This window comes from Perca flavescens, chromosome 6 (assembly GCF_004354835.1).
Source record: "Perca flavescens isolate YP-PL-M2 chromosome 6, PFLA_1.0, whole genome shotgun sequence".
Taxonomy (NCBI): domain Eukaryota; kingdom Metazoa; phylum Chordata; class Actinopteri; order Perciformes; family Percidae; genus Perca; species Perca flavescens.
Genome location: NC_041336.1, coordinates 11,138,241 through 11,165,613, shown reverse-complemented (window position 1 = coordinate 11,165,613; position 27,373 = coordinate 11,138,241). Strand labels below are relative to the sequence as shown.

General features: G+C 40.8%; 4 protein-coding genes and 1 pseudogene across 4 annotated transcripts; 3 read left to right on the top strand and 2 right to left on the bottom strand.

Moving 5' to 3' along the window:
- Nucleotides 1-453: 453 nt before the first annotated feature.
- Nucleotides 454-4,499, bottom strand: gpsm3 (G protein signaling modulator 3). Its single transcript, XM_028580221.1, has 5 exons — nt 3,924-4,499; nt 3,057-3,543; nt 2,585-2,750; nt 1,293-1,534; nt 454-1,110 (listed from the first exon to the last, which is right to left on the bottom strand). Exons 2-5 carry the CDS (start codon nt 3,510-3,512, stop codon nt 970-972), a joined length of 1,005 nt encoding a protein of 334 aa, XP_028436022.1. The 5' UTR covers nt 3,513-3,543; nt 3,924-4,499; the 3' UTR covers nt 454-969.
- Nucleotides 4,500-4,679: 180 nt separating this feature from the next.
- pbx2 (pre-B-cell leukemia homeobox 2) lies at nt 4,680-12,022 on the top strand. Its single transcript, XM_028580220.1, has 8 exons — nt 4,680-5,155; nt 5,827-5,900; nt 7,556-7,800; nt 8,566-8,756; nt 9,235-9,370; nt 9,546-9,687; nt 10,304-10,398; nt 11,250-12,022. Exons 1-8 carry the CDS (start codon nt 4,914-4,916, stop codon nt 11,328-11,330), a joined length of 1,206 nt encoding a protein of 401 aa, XP_028436021.1. The 5' UTR covers nt 4,680-4,913; the 3' UTR covers nt 11,331-12,022.
- A 1,919-nt stretch (nt 12,023-13,941) lies between these two features.
- Nucleotides 13,942-15,289, top strand: LOC114556832 (transcription factor HES-7.1-A-like). Its single transcript, XM_028579881.1, has 3 exons — nt 13,942-14,145; nt 14,306-14,401; nt 14,768-15,289. Exons 1-3 carry the CDS (start codon nt 14,101-14,103, stop codon nt 15,287-15,289), a joined length of 663 nt encoding a protein of 220 aa, XP_028435682.1. The 5' UTR covers nt 13,942-14,100.
- A 4,694-nt stretch (nt 15,290-19,983) lies between these two features.
- LOC114557724 (transcription factor HES-2) lies at nt 19,984-21,297 on the top strand. Its single transcript, XM_028581355.1, has 3 exons — nt 19,984-20,109; nt 20,317-20,403; nt 20,510-21,297. Exons 1-3 carry the CDS (start codon nt 20,065-20,067, stop codon nt 21,056-21,058), a joined length of 681 nt encoding a protein of 226 aa, XP_028437156.1. The 5' UTR covers nt 19,984-20,064; the 3' UTR covers nt 21,059-21,297.
- A 3,464-nt stretch (nt 21,298-24,761) lies between these two features.
- On the bottom strand, nt 24,762-25,646 carry LOC114556831 (transcription factor HES-7-like; annotated as a pseudogene).
- Between the last annotated feature and the right edge of the window lie 1,727 nt (nt 25,647-27,373).

Genomic DNA, 27,373 nt, shown 5'->3' with positions numbered 1-27,373 from the left:
ATTTGTCTTTGGGGTGATGTGGCTTTCAATAAAAATGACAACATTCAGGAACTTTGAGATAACATTTTTCAGTCCCTTCATCTTGTGAAAAAACAACACCTTTATCTTTGCCTCATTTGTTACATAAATGGGACATCACTACCTGTCTTTCTATGTGAATGTTATGATTTATGTGCAACAGGATGCTTTAAAAAGATTTAACACTATCACAGGTTTGTGGGAATGTGACCTAGCAAGGGAATGATGATTTATGACGACGAAGATAAAAGAACAGCTTTTACACATCATTGTTAGTGTCACTGCTAGAATGCTTGCAATTAAAGGCTTACAGGCCATTACTGTGTTTGATATTTAAAAATATTCATAATGACAATATCACTAGAGCTTATTGAATGTCTCTTTCTCCTGACAACATTTTAGAAAAATTTGAATAAGTGGATAAATGCAAATGACTCAGATCCACATTTTGTTTATTTTCTGGAGAAGAATCGTCCATATACAGACAAGCCCTGTTTGGCCTGGAAGCAACCATCCCTGGTGTGTTTAATGTCTAATGTACAAATAAGTAGAAACAAAATAGATCAGTAGACTGCCTCCTCCACATGAGGAACAGGAGCACACACAAAATCATTCAACCACTCATGACAGACATTCAATAACATTTTGGCGAGGTGAGAAAGCATATCTACTGATCATTTTTTACTAGGATAGAATATATTAGCTGACTAGCAGTAAAGTTAACAATATCATCAGGAGCATTCCTCAAGTAACGTTAAAAGCGCTGTTGCTCAAACATTAGCGTTCTTTGCCACAATCTCAACAGCATTAACAATGACCAACACTATCAAGAGGGATGGCAATTCCCGAAAACAAAGCATCATCAAGGTCAACAAAAATAAACGCTGTTTTAATAGAAATCAGACAAAAATGGCTACAATACTGGAGCCCAACAGTTAGTTGTTTTCCATCTCAGGTTTGCAGCATGCATGGTAATTCAGTCCTCTGCTCGTCCATGCGTCCGCCCTGGACCCTCAGGAGCAGGGAGAAGAAGTCCTCATCGTCCATGGGACCAGGAGCCCTGCTGCGCTGATCCTCCAGCCTGCCCTGGGCCTGTGGGTGGAAGGAAAGTGTGAAAACGAATGCCTGGTGTTGTGATGTATAAACTCAAATATTTCCCCACTGAAGTTGGCATGACAGGTTTTGCAAGAATCTGACATTTTTTTAAGAAACAAAGCTGACAACACCTTCTGTTATGATAAAAGCATCTAAGCAAACTAGCTCAGATTGCTTACCTGCGTTGTGAGAATCATAGTATACAGGTCCTCTTTGGGCACAGGCACAGGAATTGGCGCAGGCGCAGGCTTTTTCACAAAAGAGAGTTGCTTTATGCTGCCCCTGAAACTTCTCGCTTTTGCTTTTGGTGGTTGAGACTTTTCTAGCTGTGACCTCTGGTCATCCAGTCGGCGAGCTTGAGCAGTGGCCACGAATTCAAAAAACTCCTCTTTCTGCAGTGAAGTCATGGAGGAAAAGACGACTGTGGAGAAATGAGAGAAAAGAGCTTTGATGGTCAGATGGCAGGAGACTTTGAGTGATCGGTGGTCAAGGAAAGACGTGAAAACATGCTGGTTGCATAAGTTTCAAGACATTCTTGAGTCACGGAGAACGGGTAGTTTCATGCTTAACTTGAGTCCGTATCATTACATGAAAACAAATCAAAAAAGCATTTATTGCCAAGTAAGTAGCACTTACGAGGAATTTGCCTTGGTTGTTGGCGCATACATAAACATTTAACATTAATATGAAATAAACAAAAATTATACAGAAACCAATATCACATACATATAACGTTTTAACATTAAAGCTATAGTGCATAGTTTCTAAGTAATAATAAGTAATGACAACAATTCTGTCGGTGCGTCCACATGATACAAGCCTTCCGTGATCGCGCACAGCCCCCACCCCTCCTCTACGCAGTTACTAGTAGTCAAGGAGGACACGGAGGATTAAAAAAACATGATGAACTCTTCAGAAGAGGTCATTATCTTTCGCCGAACGACACCATCTTCTGAACATAGCCATACTGAGAAATACAGAGAGACTTGTGTGGAGCTGGTAGTCCTAATTAATTAACGGGGGCAGTGGGGGCCTAAAGGTTAGAGACACAAGCTTGTGACTGGGAGGTCGTCGGTTTAATCGCCAGACCGACAGGATAAAATCTGGGTGGGGAAAGTGAAAGAGCAGCGCTTGTCCCTCCCTCATTACCACCACTGAGGTGCTCTTGAGCAAGGCCCTTAACCTCCAACCGCTCCAGTGGAGCTGCTCAGTGGGCAGCAGATCAGACTGTGGTTGTACAAAAAAGAAAAAGCAACTGATTTGGCAATGGCTTGAATGTAACGGACCTTCATTATTATTAAAAAAAATTACACACTAAAGCTTTAAAAAAAAAAAAAAAAAAAAAAAAAAAAAAAAAAAAAAAAAGAGGTACTGTATATGGTCCAGGATTAAGGGCAGGATTGCAACAGCTGCACCAGTTTCGTCACATAAACACTGTAAAACAGAGAAAAGCTCTTCAAAGTGCTCCCACCTCTGTTGGCCGGCTTGGTGGTGTTGGGCTCAGAGTGGCACCTCCTCCTCCTCATCCCACTTTCTAGCCTGAAGGAGCAGCGCTGGTCATTGAGCCGTCTCCCCTCCTGAAGGGTGCAGAGAAGCTCATACAGTGTGTCTGGGAAGTCAGGGGTTAACCGGTGTGCCTGAGAAAACGAGGGTAGGTGGCAAAAAAAGAATAAAGGAGGGAAAAAAGATTGCTCAGTGAGTGGCACAGACTGTTTGTCGGCATCAGCAAAAGAATTCACTTGACTCCTACGTACTCCCATGTGCTCTGTAACAAAATGATGCCTGCTGTTTTTCCACCTTAACATTGTTGTTCTCGTAGACTACCTGGTAGCTGGTTGGTAAAGTCAAAAACATTACAAACCCCTACTTACAGATACGATAATCTAAAAGGTAATCCCAGGGCATATGACAAAGCAAAAGCAAAATAACAACAGTCCACGAACCTTTTTTGAATCCTCTTCTTGGCTTTGTGTCCCTTCAGGTTGTTGCTCAGATAAATTGAACACCTTAATGTCCACTACATGGTCTGTGTCACTGGTTTTCTCAGGTTTTTCATTAATCCTCATTATCTCATGTGGCTTCCCTTCACTCTCACTGTCCTCTTTGTTTAGTCCATCATTCAGGTTCTCAGTTTTCTCTGGTTTGTCCTCATTCACAACAACCTCCCCTGTTTGGTCATCCTCTGCGTTGGTTTGTTGTTTTTCTGGGCTGGGCTCTTTTAAATACACTTTACTTGCTATACCTTCTTCGTGCTTGTTCTCTCCTTTATGTTCCTTATCCTTTTTCAGAGCCATCTCTTCGCTGCAGCTCTGTATGATGACAAGTGAACTGCTTGTTGCCTCAGTCATGTCTCCCTCTTCTGTGATAACAAGACGTTCCAGTAGCCCCTCTTCAGCCATTTCAACGTTAATCTCTGTCCAAAGTCAACCCCTGACAAGAAGATACACAGAAACAGGGGTTAGGTCAAAGATCATAGGACAAAGGCTTTCATTGGTATACTTCAAAGATTACATTTATCAACCCTGAAGTAACTTGGATTAGACATGAGAACTGCTAGAGAGCAGCTGTGTCTTTCTCTTGGAAATAAATGTATGAGAAACCAGTTAGGCAGGTTCTAGCCTGTTGACTAGATGTTGAGAAGTTGACAAAACCAATAGTAATTCATATACTCCTGTATGACTTATATAATCATGTTTGACAACATGATTATAACAACTTCCGGTTGCTGATTAATTTTTTGTTGTATGTTTTTGCCAAAAGTTGCGGTGTTTACCATACAGTACATGTAAACTCAGTGCTTTCATTCTTACCTTTTTTTTTAAACTTCGTCTCTTCAAAGCATCATCTCTTGAAGTCACCACAGACGAAGCACAGCATGTTTGGCTTGTCACTTGTCTTGTGAATATCTTTATGAAGAAAAAAAACCCTGCAATGAAGAGTTTCACATGCCGATGTAACACGCTCGCCTTTCTGTCTGCCTTGTTACCTTCTCTCTCGTCTCCTCTCTTCCTGTTCCTCTTACCACAGCCCACCCTTATTTATTTAGCCAGCATTTGACAAGCTATATACTACTGTGAAATATCACAGTCAAAAGCAGAAGGAGCCCTGGTCGTGTATTTGGTTAGGTCTAAATGGTCAAAAGAAAATGCTTTCATCATTTCAGACAAATTTAAATTTGTCAAAGCAGCTGTAAGCAGCTGCTGCTTTAACTGCTGCTCATTTGACTGTGGCATACCCAACTGCAACATGTTGAAACAGGCGCACAGTTCTTCTGACACTGATGTGGTTTTGGCACACATCCTGTTGACTTGAAGCTAAAACGAGAAGTAGAGTCAGACAAGTGAGAAAAGCTGCCTAAGTGAGATCATGACGTTAAACCAGAGAAATTAAAAAGCAGCTTCTTTAATCTGATCTGTGTCTCTGCTGTTGCTTGAAACCAACTAGGATTAAAATAAAGCACATAATCTCCGTTTTATTTAGTTAGATCTTCACTTCATTCATTAGTTACTGTATTCCCTGGACCCTGACACACACACACACTCACACACTTCTGCTTTGTGAAAATGCAGGGAGTGCAGATGTTTTGCTGTTGTAATTACATTTTACCCAGCAGTGTTAACTCCCCTGCTGCCTCAGAAAAGCACTGTCGATCACATGCTGTAGTGTGTTGTCATGGCTTGTGCATTTTCCTGTCAATCGCTAGGGGACCCTGCTTTGTGCGATGCCTCGTATCAGCCTGTGTTGTTTTGTGTCTGTGAGCACAGTTGGGCAGCAGTCGTCGCCACTGTGCGTCGCTGAAGATGTTGCAGCAGCAGCCTCTGACTGGCAACGGGCCCTCCAACGGCCGGGGACTCGGCATGAGTGGTCACCCCGGGATGCATGCGCTTAACTCGGTTCATCATCCTTCCCAGCGTAGGTCTGACGGAGGGGACTCGGGCCTCGAGGGCACAGAAAACGGACATGAAAACCGCAGAGATATTGGTGACATACTGCAGCAAATAATGACCATCACCGACCAAAGTCTGGACGAGGCACAAGCAAAGTTGGTGTTAACTTTGATTGTTTTTATTTTTCAGCGCTGCAGCTGTTGTTTTTTTGTTTCCGCTTTGTCGACTCCGACAAAGTTTCCTGAACTGCAATCTATTGTTTATGTAGCTAGTAGATAACTAATTTGAAAACGATAGCTAACGAAAACAACGTTGCTTTTGTTATAACCTGTTCAGATTCATGGGCGGTTATGTTAGCCAATGCTAATTGTTTATTTGCTGTCATTTACAAACACATAGCTAGCTATGTCTTTTAGCAGCGATGTTCTCAAACGTAACGTTAGCCGTTGTTAGCCGTTAGCTTGCTAGGCTGCGTTAACCAAGGCTAACTAGCTAGCTAAGGCTACAATATGTAGCTAACGTTAGCGCTAATGTAAACGTTAAAACTGTATTATCCAGCCCATGTGGAGGCGCTATTATATGGTTAACAAATGAAAATACGACCGAACATAAAGGCTACCGTATACAGATAGTCTATCAGTGTCACCTCCTTAGCCTTTAGCTCGTCAGAAGCTAACGTTTGCTAAATTAGCCACGGTAGCTAGCTAGCTAACGTAGTTGGTTAATTTGTGTTTTTGTTTTGGTCAATTTGCATATCGTCACTCTACCTCTGCTTACACTTAGCCTGCAATGCTAACGTTAGCTACGTTCTTTTCCTTATGCACAGGAAACATGCACTCAACTGCCACCGAATGAAACCTGCATTATTCAGCGTCCTTTGCGAGATCAAGGAAAAAACTGGTAACGTTATTTAAAATAGTTTTGATTTTGTCATTGTCCATCATCATGCATTTATTTATAAAACCGCCTGGCTGAGTTTTGAAGTGCAGTGCATTATTGACTTATTGCAGCCCCTTACATCGCAGCCAATTACACCATCAATGATTGTGTTCACACTCACAAAATCGTGATGCTGAGGCTGAACAAAAGCAGTGTTCTTTTCTCAAGAATTATTTTTTAAAAATTAAATGAAAAAACCCACACACAAAACAGTATTGAAGAAACAAGTGACATCAAATGAATTATACATACAATACAAAGAAGGTATTGCACAAAATACAACATTAAAGAAACCAGTGCAAACAAAAAGATTTATGAATATAATATAAATAAGAGTATAGCACAAAAAAAAACTATATTAGAGAAACTTCAGTGCAATATGCACAATATAGCCATGCTGTACTGAGTTCCTACAAGGCTGGTCCTCTGTAAACAAACTCTTTTCTTACCTACTCAGTTAAAACTGATGGCCAGTCAGCCATTTGTGATACATTGCATCCCAGCAATATGCTGAGGTTTAGGGGACAGGTGCACTTGATGCTGTATTGCTATGCTTGTCTGAGGTGGAGGGGACAGGAGTGCTTGATTCTACATCACTGGGCTGTGCTGAGATGGAGGGGAAAGGGGAAACTGATGCTGCATCGCTGGGCTTGTTTGAGGGAAAGGGGACAGGAGAACTTTAAGCTGCAGGTGGTTCAGGATTTGCAGGGGTAGCTGGTATAAAAATATTTCTAAAATGTAACCTAGAAAATAGGGCCTTTTTTAATATAGGCTATGTAGTTATATTGTTGTGTGGACTTTGGGGCGCTCAAGGCGCCTCTGCCATTCACCTATACTGCCTATGCAACTGGCTGGCCCTGATCGCAGCGTTATTAGACCGTGTTGACAGTGTGTCATCAGAAGCCAATAAAATCAAACAATCGTACACATGCATATCAGGAATTTGACTCTGGCTGTCAGTAACTCAATATTTTTACTTTCATTGTCAAAAACAAATGTACACAGGAAGATAAACGAAACAAGACATCTATTATATAAAATGCTATTTGGTATAAAAATGGAGGCAACAGCAGCTGGACAAAGAGACATACAATGCCTATAGGGCAGTTCTATACATGTTACTGGTTGCTGGTTGGTTTGATAACTGTATAGTACTTGCAACAGTTTGTTACAGAAAGATAAGAGGGTGATGGGGAATGCTTCTAGATCTCTTAATTTATGTTATAAAAGATTATTTAAAAGGTATCCTTTGTTAAACAAAGCAAGCCATTTTTTAAAGGCAACCATTAAAAAAATAAAAATAAAAAAACCCTGCAAAGACACTGTTAAAGGTTGCAGTCATATTTGCTTTCAGTCCAGCGATATTGCCCTGCACTCAGCCCCGAAAAGGATGTCCAGATGTGGGTAATAAATTAATATTGCGATTGCTGTAAACAGGAGATGCATGGATGAATTCATCAGTTGTTAGACAGGCTTCAGTTGAAGTCAATGGGAGATGGAGGAAATATTCACAGGACAGAAGTGTGATGTGACTGTACTGTAACACAACACAAATCCATACAGTCTTCTGTTGCTATTTCACCCATAAAACCAGTTGACATTTGTCTTATTGACAGGCCTGTCAATGAGAAACGCCCAGGAGGACGAGCCTCAGGACCCTCAGCTGGTGCGATTGGACAACATGCTGCTGGCAGAGGGTGTGGCGGGGCCGGAAAAGGGTGGCGGGGCTGCTGCCGCTGTATCTGCTGCCACCAGCTCGGGAGGGATGTCACCTGACAGCTCGCTCGAGCACTCCGACTACAAAAGCAAGTTGAGCCAGATTCGCAGTATCTACCACACTGAGCTGGAGAAGTATGAGCAGGTACCGTGTCGCAACAGGAGACGAGCGCTGACATTGCCCGTACACGCTTGCCTGTGCTAAAGCTGCTCGCCAGAAGAGTAATCCATTGGCACGTTAGGTCTAGAGTTCAGTCACAAAACATTTCTTTGCCGGGAATACACTTCTGTCCTTATGTTGCTGATCAAAACACACCAGGTATAAGCTTCATATCTCTGTATGAGAAGAGGCATTTTAAAATTATTTAAGAGTAACACATTCCAATCTACACCAAAGCCCTATTGTCTGCTGTTATTCAAAGGCCCATTCAGATCTGTTGAGAAATCCACTATTGTAATGATACTCATCAGCAACATACAATACATTCTTCCTGCAACATAAATTAAAATCTTCAGTTTTTTTAAGTGGACTGTTGAGCATGCTGTAATACAAAAAAAGCAACCCTTCTACAGCAAATTTGTATGTAACTAAGCTGCTTTATGGATCATTCAATTTACCAGTGTGACATACCAGTGATGCTAAGACCTTCAGTAATTATACTTATACATGCTCCTACATGCTTACTGACAAGAACAGTAATACTAACCTGCTAATTTTCAGGATATTCTATTATCGCATTTCATTTTCTTCTCTACAATAACTGAAAACTAAATGCCATGTTGTAAAATTCAAAATAGGCTTTTGATAAATCATATCAAACTAACACGGAAACATCATAACACACATTGCTTCATTGCTGTGCGCATGTCTGTCCTTCACTGTCCGTCGTTTGATGTGTCGCCTACCCAGGCGTGCACCGAGTTCACCACCCATGTGATGAACCTGCTGAGGGAGCAGTCGCGTACACGGCCCGTGACTCCGCGGGAGATTGAGCGCATGGTCGGCATCATCCACCGCAAGTTCAGCACGATCCAGACCCAGCTGAAGCAGAGCACATGTGAGGCAGTCATGATCCTGAGGTCCCGCTTTCTTGATGCCAGGTAGGCGTGTGTGGTGGTTTTCTTTTTTAATGGAATACTGCACTGAAAATCTATCTTTTGAGTATCAAGTACTCACTAGCTTGGTTTTGAACAGCTATTATTATGGTTTTAAATAGTGAATGTGAGTCACTGCAAACATGTAATACTTATTTTTTACAACACATTTCCTAATTTGACAAATGTTTTAGTTTCAACCAGAAATTGAGAGTGAAAATAATGCTCTGGGCTATTGGCAGTAATATGCAGCTATGCTAATGCCCCTTTTTCAGAATTAATTTTATGTCAATTTGCACCTTTTTATGCACATGTCTAGGTGGAATATATTATGTTGTATATTATGTTTGAGTTTACAGAACGGGGCAAGGGACCCCTAACCACATCTTAGACTCTAAATATAGCTGTGTAAAAATGTAATAACAAAGAAAAAAATCTGTTGTTTTTTTCTCCCAATACTTATCACCTGTTCGTGTCTCATCAGGCGCAAAAGGCGCAACTTCAGCAAACAGGCCACAGAGGGCCTGAATGAGTATTTCTACTCCCACCTCTCCAACCCTTACCCCAGTGAAGAAGCCAAAGAGGAACTGGCCAAACAGTGTGGAATCACCGTCTCTCAGGTAAACAACTGACTGTACTTTTAGGAACAAGCAGCTGTTTTTCTGTATTCACGCTTAAAGACAAACAGTTTTTAACTCTTGCTTAAGCATTTATATGTTTGAATCTACTGCTAAGGGTTGAACAATTGTGTAAGTGAACACTGACCTTTTTAGTCTTTCTTTTTTTTCCTGCCAGGTCTCTAACTGGTTTGGCAACAAGAGAATCCGCTACAAGAAAAACATTGGCAAGTTCCAAGAAGAGGCCAACCTTTATGCCATGAAGACAGCCTTAGGGGGCCCACAGGGCAACGACTCCCCGCACACTCCCAACTCCACAGGTACCAAAAGACATGCAAAGCTACAGTATGCAAACTTGCCTTGAGGCAGTTCTGCCCTTCTTTGTCTCTGTCCCTTTTGTCCCTGAACTTGTCACTATGGGTAACCTGACACAATGTATAACCTGAGGCTCAGGAAATTGAAAATGTTTAGCGCTGTCAGGCATTGAGGAAATGCATATTCAACAGACAAGTTTGTAGTCAGAACAGTAATGCCAGTTTTGGTGTCTGTTTTGGAACTGGTGTTCTGCGCAATTATCCACTTTTATCTTTTTATTTATTATTATTATTATTTATTTATTTTTACAGCATTGTTTTTTTAGTAACTTTCCTGCAAAAACTTTTCCTGTTTGCTACTGACTTGGATTAGTTGAGGGAGGTAGTGTATGAATCAAAATGTGACAGACAGGGCAGTAAGACACTGCACAGGTCACAAATTGAGGCTTGACATAGAGCATTTTAGCTCAAGTTATTGCACGTTGTAGGACATCCCGACTCTTCACATTTAAATGCAACATAATACACAATATATAATTCTGTTATACCATTAATAGCATACTCATAGTATTGCACTCTAAACTGTTACTGAAGTTGCTATCTTGTTTTTGTCTTTCTTTAGGATCTGGGTCCTTCTCTCTGTCCGGGTCAGCGGACCTCTTCCTTGGGGTTCCACCTGTGAACGGCGAGCAGTCTGCTTACCAATTGGGAGTGCAGGTACACACACACACACACACACACACACACACACACACACACTCTCACTCTCACACTCTCACACACTCTCACACTCTCACTCACTCTGAGGCTGGTGACATTGTATATATATCTTTCTGTCAACCTGCCCCATGAAACATCAAAACCAACAATGAATTACTAACACGTTCTATATCTTATTCCTCTGTGTCATACTGTATAGCTCCATTGTTGTCCAAAAACTACTAAAAACACATTAATGAGCCACACTGTTTCACTGGATGACATGGTCATGTCTTCATAATTTTAAACACACACACTGAAAGACCAACCACATTGTTGGTATTGGTCTTTTCCTGACATTTGTTGAAGTAAGAAAAATTTGGAGTAACTCCAGCCTTATGCTTTAAAGAAAACTTTAGAACCAGCTCCCATTAGTGTAGCCTAATGTTGTATTTGCAACTGTGCAGAAATCCCAGGTTTGAACAATTAATAGATATGAATGTTGATTTTTAAAATGCAAATATCAACGTTATGAATGAAGCTTCAAACTATTTGTTACAGCCTTCGTTTTATTGTGATGAATTTGTCTAACTCAGTTAAGTGTCAAGCCTTTTGGAATTTATTTTCACACATGAACAGTGACAGTAGCTCCTCAGAAAATACAAAATCAATCCAAACCATCTTTTTAATTGTGTATAAGAATAGTTGGCAGTAATGTTAAGTATGTGCCTTTTTGTTGGTTGAGGTGCTGAAAGCAACAGGATGTGCTGAAAAATGACAGAATGACAAAAGTACAACGCTGATGTAAGTGCCATGTTGTCCTCCGACACATTGTTTGTTTCTTTTGTTTTTTTCTCTCAATTTCTCAGGCTAACGGGAACTGGCATGGTCGAAACTCGCCCCCGTCCGGCGCCTCGCCCCACAGCGACCACTCGGAAAACTCTGACTGATGGCCCTGACCACTGGCACAGAACGACAGCGACGGAAAGATTGATGATGGAAAAGACAGAAAGAATGATATCACACTTCCCACGTGGCTGCAGTTGCTTTTGTATGTTTGTTGGGTTTGATTATTTTAAATGTACATTGTATTTTTTTTTTTTTTTCTTACTGCTCAGTGCGGATCATTATTATGTTTGATTGATTAGCTGAGTGCACGGATGGTAGAGTGAAAATGTGTGTGTGTTGTGTGCATGCACATGTGGTTTTATTATCCTGGTTGTAGGGTTTGTTTTCCACTACTTTTGACATGTTACTGAGGTGTGCGTTTGTGGTTGGGAATGGGAGGGTGGGGACAGCATTATCATTGTTTTTAGCACACTATATCATTATTAATATTATTGCTGTTTTATTATTAGTGCTACAACTATTTTAATTTTAACAGCTCAGAAAGAGGATGCATTTAGTGAATGAGAGAACAATAGAGAAATATCCAAAGATTTTGTGCGTTTGTTTCTCTGTTTTGTTAGTTTTTTTTTGTTTTCTACCGGGCTTATGTGTCCCTGTAAAATGAATGAGGCGTGTGTGCGAGTCCTTATCAATGGTTTGAATGAGTATCAACAGTGCTGTCTTTTTTCTGTACAGTGAAACACCTGTATTCTCTCTACCTCTTTTACAATAAAGACTCTCTGTATTCACAACAGATGTATGTATGAGTCAAGTGGTCAAAAGTCCTGGACTATATATAGGGAGCATTATTAAAGGGTTGGTTCACTCACATTACACAAGACCCTGAATGTTACCTCACAACTGTATCTAGTCATGCAAATAGTTTTGGATTTGTTAGCCCAGTTTTTTACATGTTTGCTTCTCTTTATCCCAAAATCTTGTTGTGAACAGTTTTCTCTGGAAGTACTTTTTATATTGAAGAGGTACATACCAAAAAAAACTAGACATGTTATTGTATTGTCCAATGCGTAAGTGAATGAAAAATGTTGGGGAATTTGCAACAGTGATGTTTGTTCTGAAGGTACATGCTCTGCATAATGACCTAGTCTTCCTGCCCCATCAGATGTAGCAGATCTGTGTCAAAATCTAGTTTCAACATTCAGTTTAACATGAAGTTCATATTGTGCTGATATGGTGCATATTTCCTTTTTGTTGTATTAGTTTATTTGACAAGGGCAGTGATCAACATAAAAAAAAGAACTGTAAATGAGCCAAAGAAAGCCTAAAGGCAAACTCTGGCTCATGTTAAAGGCACCCTAAAAACAGGATAAAACGACTTATCCCAAATGAATTTACACAATGTAGTACATATTCACAAAGTTATAATACACAGATACAATTCAAAGGTTGCTTTCTTGTGCAGTGTGGATGGAAACTTCATAATTCCAAGTTGTATGCAGAAAAATAGACTGCTTTCTCTAACCGTTAAGATGAGATGGTTTTTTTGTGGTTTGTGGCGTTAAATGCTGTAGCATCCATGTGCCCCATCTATAATGCAATCAAGGCTGTAAATTAATATATATCTGCAAAGGACCCCTAAAGGGTTCTTGGGTTAAAACCACTTGTTAAAGGCTGCCACGTGTGCGTCGCCAGAGTCTCTCATCTTTCCCACGGTCGCCTGGTTATTATCAAAGGGTTTCCATGAGCAAATGTCGAACAACTGAGGCGCTAAATGGCGCGCCAGCACGAGACAGCTGGCCAAATGGCACGCGTGGTCTATAGAGGTGTGAAGGCAAAATGTTAACCATTGTTACACCTTTACCCTGCGGACTGACTAACAAATGCAAAGGCGTCAAGTGTGAATTGCAACACATGGGTCAGCACACGCCCTAAGTGAGCGCGCAGTTCATAGAAAGGAACGAGGAGAAAAAAAGAAAGATAGACCTAATAAGCAGAAAGTTATGTTGGTGAGCCACGTGTATTAAATTATTTTGACAAAATAATACGTAGGCTATAATTGTTGTTTATGATGTAGCCTATTGTAATGTGCGTATTCATTATTGCATTGTCCCATTATAAAGAGAGTTTTAAGGACCTCGGGAAGAATAGCTCTGCAATGCAGGAACTAATGAGGATCCTAAACAAACAAGCATTACAATAAAAGGGCAAAAACTATACACACAAGTCATTGTCGCAGGAAATAACCGAGGAGAACTCAAAATTATTATGGATATTAATCTTTTTTAAATTTGCCCTTTTTGCGTATGTTATGATTTGTAAATTTGTTATTTTCAACTTTTTTTTTGCTATGAAAAAGGCCATGCCCAAATTCTCATAAATCACTGGCATATCGGGAAACATTAAGGCGAGTTTACTAGTTACCAGCTTTTCTACATGAAGCACCACTGATTACATGCCAAAACCAATGTTATATATTTTAGGTTAAAATCTAAAATTCTGTATTTTCCTGTTATTTTACGCATGGATTTTTACGCACAGCTTTGCGCACAATATAGGTGTCATAACCTTGTGTCTTCTTTTTGTGGCTGATGCGTTGCATGATGGTGAGATCCAAGCCTCAGATCAGTAATTTGTAAAACATGTAATTTGGGAATATTAAACGGTGGGCTCTTGAGGAGCTGAGGGGAGGGGCTGGGTGGTTGCTGTGGGAGGTTGATGCGAGTGTAAAATTGGGTCGGGTGGTAGGAGGAGTCTGGGTGAGTGGTCCAGGAGAAGGTAAAAGAAGCAGCCTTGGTCAAAGGCCACATTGCCTGTTCAGTAGCAGACCTGTCACCACTGGATAAAGACACACCCACTGGACCACTAGCTACAATGGAACTGTTACAGGAAAGGAAAGATGCAACAAACGAAAGAAAGGTAAAAAGAAATCTAAATGCATGATATAAATTGTGTTTGTATACCCTTTATATAACAACTGCCATGTTGACGGTTACACACAGATAATACGTTGGTTGAAACTACAGAAGTGTTTCAGAAAATTGATTTTTGATTGTTTTTTGTTTTTTTTTCCTTCTAGCTCATAAAATCTCAGGTGGAGAAACGTCGAAGGGAGAGGATGAACCACAGTCTGGAGTGTCTGAGGACCATGTTGCTTCAGGAGCCACAACAACTGGTAAAAAAAAAAAAAAAACATTTGAGTTCACCTGTAGATATTGTGAAAAGAGTTAATGTGGGTTCTGTCTTTCTTTCAGTTTCAAAAAAAATATATCTTTAGTGAATTGTATAGCTCTTAAACATGACATACTGACTCATCTCAATCCCTTAATATTCAGTAATGTTGCTTTGTGAAAAATGAAAATGTAATTGTCCTACTGTGAGGAGTCATAATAGGACATCAAAGAACTTAATTGACATTGGAAGAGTTACATGCAATTAAATATAGAATTGATTTAGTAAAGAAATGATTGCACCATTATGAACCATGCAGGCCTCTTACTGCCAGCAGACTCCATTAACTCATATTGATGTTTTCATGCAGGGTGGGACTCAGCACAGAGTGGAGAAAGCTGAGATACTCGAGCACACAGTCCTCTTCCTGCAGAACACTGCCAAAGGAGACCAGACGGGAGCTGGAGGAGGCCAGAAACACTCCTTCCAAAACGGCTTCTCCACCTGCCTGCAGACAGCTGCTCAGTTCCTGGGACCTGACGGGAAAGGCCTGGGGCTTGGAGCAGCACTGGATGCATCTCTTGCCACTCGGTTTTCCCATTCAGACTCTGAATCTGCAGCTGTTCAAAATAGAACTGAAGCTCATTCCTCCTCCAGCTCCCTGCCACACACAAAGTCCATTCTTCACGTGCTGAGGCAAAAGTCCAAGCACAGACGGCACAATCCAGCCTTCAGTGTTGCTCATCCGTATCGACTTCCGGTACAGCAGGGGGTCCCCCGAATTCCCGAACAGGCTCAGAGACTTAATCCACTTGAGATAAGACGAGTGAGCAAGCAGAGCCAGTCTCAGAGTAGTCCGGTCAGCCAGACTTTATGGAGGCCCTGGCCCTGATCACCACGCAGAGACCTCTGAAATTGAATTGATGACTCTACCAACTGATTAATATTCACTGGTGCCAGCTGTACTGTTCCTGAATGACAATTTGCATTGTAGTCTTGCAAACAATGGCCTCTGGTCTTCTGATAACGCATTAATGGCATTGATGTTCAACCACAATCTGTAAATAATGTAAAAAATCATATTTGTATGTATAGGGTTGACTTGCTACTCTTGTTTAATGCTTTTGAAAGAGCGCTGTCAGTTGGGCTGCTATCTATTCTGCTGTCGGCACAGGGATTCTCCCAGACTGGGACACACATTTAGAGGTGAGTATCCTGGAGATGAAGAGTTTCCTTCATATACGGCAAAAAAAAAAAAAAAAAAACTCTGCTATATCTGCTGTCATGATTCAAGATACTGAAGTGGATAATGATTGAGTGTCCATCCATCACCTTTCCACCTCATATTCACCTGTGTGCCATGATGTCTGCTGACATTAATGACACCTGTGGCTCTGTGAACAATGTAACTTCTATTCTGTTTAAATATATATATTGTCTATTTTGCACACTAATTTATTCTGGATGTCTCCCAATGTTGAGCAGTATTCTTTTTTTAAATAATAAAATAAAAATCTTTTCTTAAAATAAATGGTGTCATATTGTGTGTTTTTTTTATAAGATGCAGGCCTTTTGTTTTTGCGCTGGCGTTGACAGCTCTTTTTAGTTGGAGTTCGGAGGTGTGAAGCCTCCTGCAGAGCTACATCCTCCGGGTGTGAAGTCTGGCCATGAGTTGAAAGAGTTCAGTAGCAGTTATCACAGTTATCAGGGACATGAAAGATAGTCCTGCTCACACATTATTTACTCATTTTGAATGCCTCTTAGGGTTAAACCCAGACTAAATGAAGATAATATAGCCCAGAACAGATTTACCAGGAATGAAAAAAAAAAATCCAGATTTAGCTGAAGCATACAGCACTGGCGCAGTGTTCCCATGTACATGTTCTGTTCTTAAAGAACGAAATGAAATAATTTGTTATATAATAATTTGTTATATAATTACACACTGGACTTATAACTGCCGAGTCCCTGTCAAACTTATTCAGGATGCAACAGCACTAAACTCTTTCCTTTCTCAACAAGGAATCATTTAGGGATTCAGGATTAAATACCATATTGCCATACAACTTTTGTTGTTTGGAATGTGCCTCAGTGTGCTCATGACAGAACAATCACACAAACACAATCACAGTCTTACAGTTAATACATAAACCAAGCCCCTATGTATAGGCTATCTAGGCTACACTTTCTTATTAGGTACAACTATGTCAAAATAACTTTACTCTTTATCATACTCTTTACATGACAGGATGAGGTTGAATCGGGTCTGGAACCCCCTCCAGCTCATGTCCGCGTTTGTTTTCATTGTAATTAGTATTCCTTCTCTCACCTACATCGCCCCCCAGCTGTTCGCAGGCCATTTGTTTTCTACGCGTGTCCGGTGTAAGTTCACAGGAAACAAAACGTGTCTTAGCACCTCCTGCAGCCCTTTGAAGTTCAGTCACACGCACGAGGAGGACAGTTGGTCTCAAAAAGCAATATTGTTTAAAACCGACATAAAAAAACAAACATTGTATTTTTATAGCAATTCGTCCATTTAGTTATCAGTAAATGTGCCAAGAGTTGGGTGAGCATTGCCGTGGAAGCAGTGAGCAGTATATTTGGCCTATCATACGGCCCTGCCGTTAATGATTAATTATGAAAAAACGAGAATGCAGTCACCTTTATTTATGGAAGAGTTTTTCTACTTGACTATGAACTTAATTTGACACAAATCCAAACAATCGAGGATACGTAAAACATTGTGTTGTTTATCAAAAGACAATATTTAAACATTTGAAATTCTTTTTTGTTTTGTATTTATTAGGCCAATCTTTTACATTGCTGGACGTCACGGGCGTGAGACAGCATGGAAGAGACTTTTCTGACTCTTTCTCGTGGGAAAAAGAGAACGAAGCGTCCATTTTCACTTTTATTATCTGTTAGTATTAGTACATCATTAAAGGAAGTGTGTGGAGAACTGCGAGCTTATAGGTTCCCACACACACACACACACACACACACACACACACACACACACACACACACACACACACACACACACTTTACACACACTGGTCACTCAAATGCAAATTACGCACCTTGGTTGCTCCGTCTTTTTACTTCTTTTATTCCTTAGTTCCATTTTAGTTGAGCTCATTAGCATTGTAGGTCTGCCTCAGTTTCAGTGAAGAGCACTCGGTCATTTTTTTTTTAATCTTACAAAATTAGTATGCCTCTATCAAACTCTACTTGCTTGCTTTCTTGTGAATAAGGATTACTGTTGTGTGTATTCCTCCACCAAGTTAATTCGAATGCATTTAATTGGCACCCAGGTGTTAAATAGTCTCTGACTAAATTATCAGAATGAAACGCAACAGGACTCTGCTGGTTTAAATTGTGACTTTCAGTGAAGATAAAATATTAACTTGTAGCTTTAAGATCGTTTTACCATTGGATACTCTTTGTGACTTACCTCAACGGCATTTGAAGTTTTTCTAAAGTCTAAGTCTGTCTAAATGAAGGCCTATAGGCACTTGCCATACAATATATGACTGATAAATAAGCAAGCTCAGCAGCCTCTGGTGGATATTTGATTCAGCTGAAATATTATTTATCTTGACGGGACTGACGAGTAAGACTTGCTCTAATGTACAAACATAATAGATTATAATAAATACAAGCGTGTTTTGTAATACATAAGTCAATTGTTAAGCGTTTTTTCAGCTGGCGCGCGTTGAATTGGGTGTGAAGTGGTCGCGTGCTGCTTGAGCTGCTGCACGTGTCTAGAAATGGTTTATTTCAGTTTAACGAATAACAAAAAAAACCCACGGATTGTTCCCGCAGCCAAGAATAAATCTGAGATAGCAATCATTAACTGAACAATGATAAGTCATCTCTAAAATCAACAGTATTTTTACGTTGTTGCAGTGGTATTGTTATTTAAGTAAAGGATCTGATACTTCTTCCATCACTGCAAAACGGACTGCTTGCATAAGCAATGTGCATGAAGATAAATAGTTATAATGTTGCAGGGAGAATGAGGCAAATGGTCACATGTTCTCCACACCAAATGACAATAAATATATATATATAAACAAATGACCTTTAGTCGACATGGCAACATGCAGACAAATGTTGAATGAGTGTGACAGTGGGAGGATGTCCCCCAGCTCGTTCTCATCATGGGAACGTGGAGCAGGAGGCTTCATCCTCTCTTTATTACCTGTTAAAACCGATACTTCATTCACAAAGTGTGCTTGGAGGAGAGGTGACTCTCAGGTTCCCACACGCACACGGGAACACGAGTTATTTTTTATTTTTACTAAACACATTCATTGGAAGAGCCGCGCGTAAAAGGTTAAGACTTTACGCGCGCCTCGTTTGTCCATAGAGAACTACAGTATCACATTTGAGAAAATGTAATGTACTTGAAAATAGAGATGACACAACAACTTGATTCAGTTTTGCTTTACTGAATGTAGGAGAATGTCCACACCGACAAACCTTTAATCATTTTGGCAAATGTTAGAGTAGCTCCTTCCATGGGAAAATTGGGCAGGGTGCTGGCTTCACACTTTGTTACGTGTTAGAATCGATACATCATTACGAAGAGTGGTTGAGAGAGAAGACGCTTTCGGGTTCCCACGCGTTGCTTCTCATAATGCCATCATGAAATGTGCCATTTTGTTTTAAAATATGCAGAGCCATGCGTAAAAGGTCATTTTACCGCGACACATAGATGCTATTCTCAGCAGACTTCGCAGATTGTTTGTTCGTTTGTTTGTTTTGAATAAAATAAGATAGATTTCGCTTTAAACTTTTGTTTCTGATGTGGTTTTGTTTGCAGAGCTGCGAATGAAAGAGTGGATTTTACGCACACCGTAACAGTTTACTTTGTTGCAGATTTTATGAGAACCTCAAGCAGCAGTGAGTCGGTGAATGAGTGAATGTTCTCGATTTCTGCAGATTTTCTCGGCTCCACACTCCTTATTTTCAGCAGTATCAGCCTGAGGACATGTCTCGTTTCTCCGTCCATAATAAAGGCGTGAGAGGTCACCACAGTCATTTGTCTGGGCATCACGCTGTTTTGGCGGATGCTTGTTGATTTCCCTTACAGATGTAAAATGTGTCACACGAGCTGGTAACACCTGCCATAGGCGCGTGCCGCTCACACTCGGCGGGGCAGCTGCACGTGCCCGCAGATTTGGGAAGGGTCGTCTTTCAGTTTCATCCCTTGTCAAAATGTGTTAAAAATAGATAATTAAGAAAAGTAGAAATATATATGTATATATATATATATACAAATATACAAAAACACACATGTCTTTTTAATTTCTAACTTTATTTAAATGTTTTAACATTAAAAGCCTCTTTCCACTGATATGTCCAAATTACTGTTAACCTGGAGCAGACTGTCAACCTGCAGGAAAAACGAGTCACAACAAAGCAGGTGTTTACTTGTAATGCTATGCTATAAAATATATTAAAAACATGAACGACTTGGTAAATCTGAGTGTAGTAGTTTCAGCATGGAGTAAAACTGAAATCAAACCAAGTCTGTGATCAGAGGTGCTGGGTGGAGCCTAAAGTTACGCCCACCTATGGCTTAAAAGCGGTCACTGAAGTCTCTGTGGTCACATTCAGCTGTGACTGAAAGACCGACAGACCAGTTCTTGGAATACAATCATGAAGTTGCTTCAGGATTCAGAGGACGCAAAGGCCCAAAGGAAGGTAAGCTACTTGTATCATTTATTCTTTCATTAAATATTTCTGAATATTTGAGCCCTTCACAGGCTCTGTTATCTGTATAATCTCTCTTGAGATGCACATTACTCCTGTTCAGGGACAAAAGCATAACTGTTGAAAAGACTGAAACAGTTTTGCCTTTAAACTCGTTGCATTTCTTCATTTATTCAATTATCTCTTTCTGTCTTGCAGAGTCTCAAACCTCAGGTGGAGAGACGTCGAAGGGAGAGAATGAACCGCAGCCTGGAGAGCCTAAAGACTCTTTTGCTACAGCGGCAGGTAAAGTCCACAAAAACTCAGGTGGCCACTTGGTTCATCCTAGAAGATTGAAGGTCTTTCAGTAGGGGCTGTGGAACTGTGTATTAACTCTTTGTTTCTGTCCTAGGAAGCTACTCAGCGCAGAGTGGAGAAAGCTGAGATACTCGAGCACACAGTCGTCTTCCTGCAGAACACTGCTGAAAAAGACCAGACGAGAGCTGGAGGTGGTGATGGTGGTGGAGGAGGAGGAGGAGGCCAGAAACACTCCTTCCAAGACGGCTTCTCCACCTGCCTGCAGAGAGCTGCTCAGTTCCTGGGACCTGAGGGGAAAGGCCTGTGGCTTGGAGCAGCACTGGATGCATCTTTTGCTGCTCGCTTTTCCCATTCAGTCTCGGACTCTGCAGGCGTCCAAAGAAGAAGTGAAGCTCATTCCTCCTCCAGCTCTCTGCTTCTCAGGAAGTCCTCCAGGTCTATTCTTCGGCTGCTGATGGACAGGTCCGGGCACAGACTGTGCACGCCTGCCCTTACTGTGACCAGTTGTGTTCAGACCAATAGAGACTCGCATCGCTCTCCCACGACTCCCCAACAGCCCCACAAAGTGACGAGTCAAGCAAGCAAACAGAGCCCGACCCAGAACCAACCGATCGGCCAGTCAATGTGGAGGCCGTGGCCCTGATCACCACGCAGTGACTTCAGAAACTGAACTTTTATTGAATCTAACATGCTGATTAATATTCATACAAGAGCATTCGACTCTACAAGGACATATTCAGTGCAATGTATTGAACACGGGCCTCCTGCTGTCTGTAAAGACTGATAAATGTGTAGATATTATATATCTATTATCACACCAAGTGCTGCTACGGCCTTTACAGGCCAACTCGTGTTAATTGTGTCATATTGTGTTATGTATTTTTGCACCTTAATTTATTTTATTTGTCATCTGCAAATAAACAAAAGGAAAAATCACTCAACAATGCATATGTGTTAATTGATTGTTTGCTGGCACGTGTCTTGAGGAGCATAAGCATAAAAGTGTGGACCTGGGCTGCCACGTGGGGATAAAAGGCGCCATGCGGTGACGTTTCACACAATAGAACAAGCTTAATCGTCACTCCTTTATATCGAAAAACTATAACATGCATACAGGTGGTCCAACCATAATAGGCCAATTTACATTTAAGGTAATCCGCCTTTTATTATCACACCTATGGTAGATTATCAGCTTTATATAAAAAGTATATGAAGGCCTAAATGTAAGAATCACGGTTCAATTTAAACTAAATACGTTGTTGGAGTGGAAGACGTGCGTAAAATGTGCCATTCCCGTGCGTAATGTCATATCTTCCTTTTTTAAACTCGACATTGAGTGAAAACATTTTTTTGCCAGTTTAAATAGATTTAATTGAGAATATGAATCGCTGTAAAGGTTAGTCACTATTTTCTGCGTAAAGAACAATGTAGCCTATTTTAGCGTGCGTAAAACAGTTATTGGAGTTCCACGTTATCCGAGCATTTAATTGCATCAGTTTGCAATATTTTTCAAACAACAGAGGAAGTCTTTTGGTCTGTAACGTATTTGCATCTCAATTGTTGGTGAATGCTCGTGGGAACGTGGGAAGTGTCTCCTCTCTGTGCCACCCTCTGCAGTGAATCAGTGTCAGTTTTAACAGACAGCAAAGCTGTAAATGCAGCGCCATTTCCTCTGTTCCTACTAGAAAGAGTTTAAACCCTTTGACGTCTCTTTATCTGAAGACATTTAGTGTGGCGTAGGTCTGTTCCAGGCACGCGCCAGCTCAGCATTTATAACCCCAAATAAATTCGTGTGAATTACAGCTCAATATAAGTCTAATAGTGCTGAAGATAGTTTAGGTCTTGACATCGCCATGACTTTATAAAATGCGACTTTACTAAAGTGTTCAAACAAAAAGATATTCAAATTCTAAAGGAGATCTAAAGTTTCCAAACATACCAAATATGGCAGTATACAACTAGAACTAACTAGAAAAACAAAACAATGCTGGAATTTTTATGAAGTGGTTTGTTATAGTCCACAATAAAGCCACCGGAGAGCACTTCTCTCACTACAGGAGAAGTGCAGTCCTGTTTGTTACAAGGCCCAATCTAAAATGCATCCTCCTATAAATAACTGTCCTTTTGGGAAACAGTAATTAGAGGTTACCAGCTTTTACACGTTAGAAAAACAAAGACAACAAATTTTAATTTACACTATTCTATACTTTAACGTAAACTCATTTTATGCATTGCTTTTTACGCACCGTTTGCGCGTAAAATGCAAGGTTTCATACCATTGTGGCTTGTTTTTTGTATCAGAGCACAAGCTGATTTGTTGCATGGTGGTGAGATCGAGGTCTCATATCAGTAATTTGAGAATAAAAAACGGTGGGATCGAGGAGGGGAGGGTGGTTGCTGGGGTAGGTGGGTATGTTTGTACAGTTTGAGAAGTCTCAACACGCTGAGTCGATTCAGGGCGATTTGTTTTCTTTCTTTTTTATATACACTACCGGTCAAAAGTTTGGGGTCACTTAGAAATTTCCGTTCCCCTCCATTACAGACAGAATACCAGCTGAGACCAGTTGCATTTTTAACCAGGGCAGGAGTTTTCAGATTACATTCTGTGGTTACATAATTGGAAAAGGGTTCTCCAATGTTTTTTCAGTTAGCCTTTAAAATGATATCAGATTAGTAAACAGAATGTGCCTTTGGAACATTGGATGAATGGTTGCTGATAATGGGCAATGTAGATTTTGCATTAAAGATCAGCCACTTCTTTCTACAAGAGTCGAGAACCATTTTGCAATTAAGTAAGCATATAATGTAATCTGAAAACTGTTGCCCTGATTAAAAAAAAACATGCAACTGATCCCAGCTGGTATTCTGTCTGTAATGGAATGGAATGGAGATTTTTAAGTGACCCCAAACTTTTCACCTAGTGTTACCGTGGGCTCGGGTCGGATTCAAGCTCATAAGCTTCTCTCCTTTCATTGTGCCCATTGTACACCTCTACGCAGGGACAATAGAAGGGCAATGGATGATATTGATTATATTTTAAATATCATACATACGCATTTTATTTACAGGCATTACACGTGACAGTTCAGTTGCCCATGCAGAGCATCAGCAAGAAATTGGAGCGTCTCTTTCTCGTGGGAAAAGAGGAAATGGCGCTGCATTTACAGCTTTACTATCTGTTAAAACTGATACAGATTCACTGGAGAGAAGACACTTCCCACGTTCCCACGAGCATTCGCCGACGATTGAAATGCAAATGAGTCACAGACCGAAAGACTTGCCTGTTGTTTGAAAAACATTTTAAAATGATGCAAGTAAATGCTCGGAAAGCAGCGTCAAGAACTGTTTTACGCACGGCAAGAACTGTTTTAGGCACGACCAAAATACCTCGTTCTTTATGCAGTAAATAGTGACTTTGGCCTATGAATAAAAATTACATTTTTATTTAAACGGGCACAACTAAATTTCGATTTCAAAGTAGGAAGATATGACATTACGCACGGGAATGGCAAATTTTACGCATGGCTTCCACTCCAGCAAATTAAAACTATTTAAACTAGTTAGTTTAAATTGAACCATGTCTCTTACATATACATATTATTTTAATATAAAACTGACAATCTACCATACTTGTAATAAAAGGCGGATTAAATTAAATGTAATTATGCATTTCATTTTCCTGAATGGTTGGGCCACCTGTATGCATATTATAGTTTTTCGAAGTAAGGAGTGACGATTAAGCTTGTTCTATTGTGTGAAACGTCACCGCATGGAGCCTTTTATCCCCACGTGGCAGCACAAGTCCACACTTATGCTCCTATGGACACGTGCCAGCAAACAATCAATTAACACATATGCATTGTTGAGTGATTTTTCCTTTTGTTTATTTGCAGATGACAAATAAAATAAATTAAGGTGCAAAAATACATAACACAATATGACACAATTAACACGAGTTGGCCTGTAAAGGCCGTAGCAGCACTTGGTGTGATAATAGATATATAATATCTACACATTTATCAGTCTTTACAGACAGCAGGAGGCCCGTGTTCAATACATTGCAATGAATATGTCCTTGTAGAGTCGAATGCTCTTGTATGAATATTAATCAGCATGTTAGAGTCAATAAAAGTTCAGTTTCTGAAGTCACTGCGTGGTGATCAGGGCCACGGCCTCCACATTGACTGGCCGATCGGTTGGTTCTGGGTCGGGCTCTGTTTGCTTGCTTGACTCGTCACTTTGTGGGGCTGTTGGGGAGTCGTGGGAGAGCGATGCGAGTCTCTATTGGTCTGAACACAACTGGTCACAGTAAGGGCAGGCGTGCAGTCTGTGCCCGGACCTGTCCATCAGCAGCCGAGAATAGACCTGGAGGACTTCCTGAGAAGCAGAGAGCTGGAGGAGGAATGAGCTTCACTTCTTCTTTGGACGCCTGCAGAGTCCGAGACTGAATGGGAAAAGCGAGCAGCAAAAGATGCATCCAGTGCTGCTCCAAGCCACAGGCCTTTCCCCTCAGGTCCCAGGAACTGAGCAGCTCTCTGCAGGCAGGTGGAGAAGCCGTCTTGGAAGGAGTGTTTCTGGCCTCCTCCTCCTCCTCCACCACCATCACCACCTCCAGCTCTCGCCTGGTCTTTTTCAGCAGTGTTCTGCAGGAAGACGACTGTGTGCTCGAGTATCTCAGCTTTCTCCACTCTGCGCTGAGTAGCTTCCTAGGACAGAAACAAAGAGTTAATACACAGTTCCACAGCCCCTACTGAAAGACCTTCAATCTTCTAGGATGAACCAAGTGGCCACCTGAGTTTTTGTGGACTTTACCTGCCGCTGTAGCAAAAGAGTCTTTAGGCTCTCCAGGCTGCGGTTCATTCTCTCCTTCGACGTCTCTCCACCTGAGGTTTGAGACTCTGCAAGACAGAAAGAGATAATTGAATAAATGAAGAAATGCAACGAGTTTAAAGGCAAAACTGTTTCAGTCTTTTCAACAGTTATGCTTTTGTCCCTGAACAGGAGTAATGTGCATCTCAAGAGAGATTATACAGATAACAGAGCCTGTGAAGGGCTCAAATATTCAGAAATATTTAATGAAAGAATAAATGATACAAGTAGCTTACCTTCCTTTGGGCCTTTGCGTCCTCTGAATCCTGAAGCAACTTCATGATTGTATTCCAAGAACTGGTCTGTCGGTCTTTCAGTCACAGCTGAATGTGACCACAGAGACTTCAGTGACCGCTTTTAAGCCATAGGTGGGCGTAACTTTAGGCTCCACCCAGCACCTCTGATCACAGACTTGGTTTGATTTCAGTTTTACTCCATGCTGAAACTACTACACTCAGATTTACCAAGTCGTTCATGTTTTTAATATATTTTATAGCATAGCATTACAAGTAAACACCTGCTTTGTTGTGACTCGTTTTTCCTGCAGGTTGACAGTCTGCTCCAGGTTAACAGTAATTTGGACATATCAGTGGAAAGAGGCTTTTAATGTTAAAACATTTAAATAAAGTTAGAAATTAAAAAGACATGTGTGTTTTTGTATATTTGTATATATATATATACATATATATTTCTACTTTTCTTAATTATCTATTTTTAACACATTTTGACAAGGGATGAAACTGAAAGACGACCCTTCCCAAATCTGCGGGCACGTGCAGCTGCCCCGCCGAGTGTGAGCGGCACGCGCCTATGGCAGGTGTTACCAGCTCGTGTGACACATTTTACATCTGTAAGGGAAATCAACAAGCATCCGCCAAAACAGCGTGATGCCCAGACAAATGACTGTGGTGACCTCTCACGCCTTTATTATGGACGGAGAAACGAGACATGTCCTCAGGCTGATACTGCTGAAAATAAGGAGTGTGGAGCCGAGAAAATCTGCAGAAATCGAGAACATTCACTCATTCACCGACTCACTGCTGTGTGCGTAAAATCCACTCTTTCATTCGCAGCTCTGGAAACAAAACCACATCAGAAACAAAAGTTCAAAGCGAAATCTATCTATTTTATTCAAAACAAACAAACGAACGAACAAACAATCTGCGAAGTCTGCTGAGAACAGCATCTATGTGTCGCATGGCTCTGCATATATTAAAAGCAAATGGCACATTTCATGATGGCATTCTGAGAAGCAACTCGTGGGAATCCGAAAGCGTCTTCTCTCTCAACCACTCTTCGTAATGATGTATCGATTCTAACACGTAACAAAGTGTGAAGCCAGCACCCTGCCCAATTTTCCCATGGAAGGAGCTACTCTAACATTTGCCAAAATGATTAAAGGTTTGTCGGTGTGGACATTCTCCTACATTCAGTAAAGCAAAACTGAATCAAGTTGTTGTGTCATCTCTATTTTCAAGTACATTACATTTTCTCAAATGTGATACTGTAGTTCTCTATGGACAACCGAGGCGCGCGTAAAGTCTTAACCTTTTGCTCTTCCAATGAATGTGTTTAGTAAAAATAAAAAATAACTCGTGTTCCCGTGTGCGTGTGGGAACCTGAGAGTCACCTCTCCTCCAAGCACACTTTGTGAATGAAGTATCGGTTTTAACAGGTAATAAAGAGAGGATGAAGCCTCCTGCTCCACGTTCCCATGATGAGAACGAGCTGGGGGACATCCTCCCACTGTCACACTCATTCAACATTTGTCTGCATGTTGCCATGTCGACTAAAGGTCATTTGTTTATAGCCTCCTGAGACCCAGCCCATTGACTTATGTCCACTGTAGTGGACATTTGAGTTTCATTCCTCTCCTTGGAATCGTTTGTGCAAGTCTCTTAATTCCTGCTGTACTGTACATCCTGGGCTTTTCAGTGATGTGTTATTTGATTGGCTGGGAGGCCGGGAACCGCCTCTTTCTTTCAATCCAAAATGGACAGCATAGGAACAAGCACATTTTATGGAAAGATAAGAGATGAGTCAAATATTATTATTTATTTTATGATAATCATATATTTTCTTGTTCATT

Coding starts and splice junctions, on each gene's coding strand:
- gpsm3 (XM_028580221.1), bottom strand. CDS start 3,512: ATGGCTGAAGAGGGGCTACTGGAACGTCTTGTTATCACAGAAGAGGGA. Junction 2,751..3,056: donor AAGAAGAGGATTCAAAAAAG/GTTCGTGGACTG, acceptor TCGTTTTCTCAG/GCACACCGGTTAACCCCTGA. Junction 1,535..2,584: donor CACCAAGCCGGCCAACAGAG/GTGGGAGCACTT, acceptor ATTTCTCCACAG/TCGTCTTTTCCTCCATGACT.
- pbx2 (XM_028580220.1), top strand. CDS start 4,914: ATGTTGCAGCAGCAGCCTCTGACTGGCAACGGGCCCTCCAACGGCCGG. Junction 5,901..7,555: donor CGAGATCAAGGAAAAAACTG/GTAACGTTATTT, acceptor TCTTATTGACAG/GCCTGTCAATGAGAAACGCC. Junction 8,757..9,234: donor TCCCGCTTTCTTGATGCCAG/GTAGGCGTGTGT, acceptor GTGTCTCATCAG/GCGCAAAAGGCGCAACTTCA.
- LOC114556832 (XM_028579881.1), top strand. CDS start 14,101: ATGGAACTGTTACAGGAAAGGAAAGATGCAACAAACGAAAGAAAG. Junction 14,146..14,305: donor ATGCAACAAACGAAAGAAAG/GTAAAAAGAAAT, acceptor TTTTCCTTCTAG/CTCATAAAATCTCAGGTGGA. Junction 14,402..14,767: donor TTCAGGAGCCACAACAACTG/GTAAAAAAAAAA, acceptor GTTTTCATGCAG/GGTGGGACTCAGCACAGAGT.
- LOC114557724 (XM_028581355.1), top strand. CDS start 20,065: ATGAAGTTGCTTCAGGATTCAGAGGACGCAAAGGCCCAAAGGAAG. Junction 20,110..20,316: donor ACGCAAAGGCCCAAAGGAAG/GTAAGCTACTTG, acceptor TCTGTCTTGCAG/AGTCTCAAACCTCAGGTGGA. Junction 20,404..20,509: donor CTCTTTTGCTACAGCGGCAG/GTAAAGTCCACA, acceptor TTTCTGTCCTAG/GAAGCTACTCAGCGCAGAGT.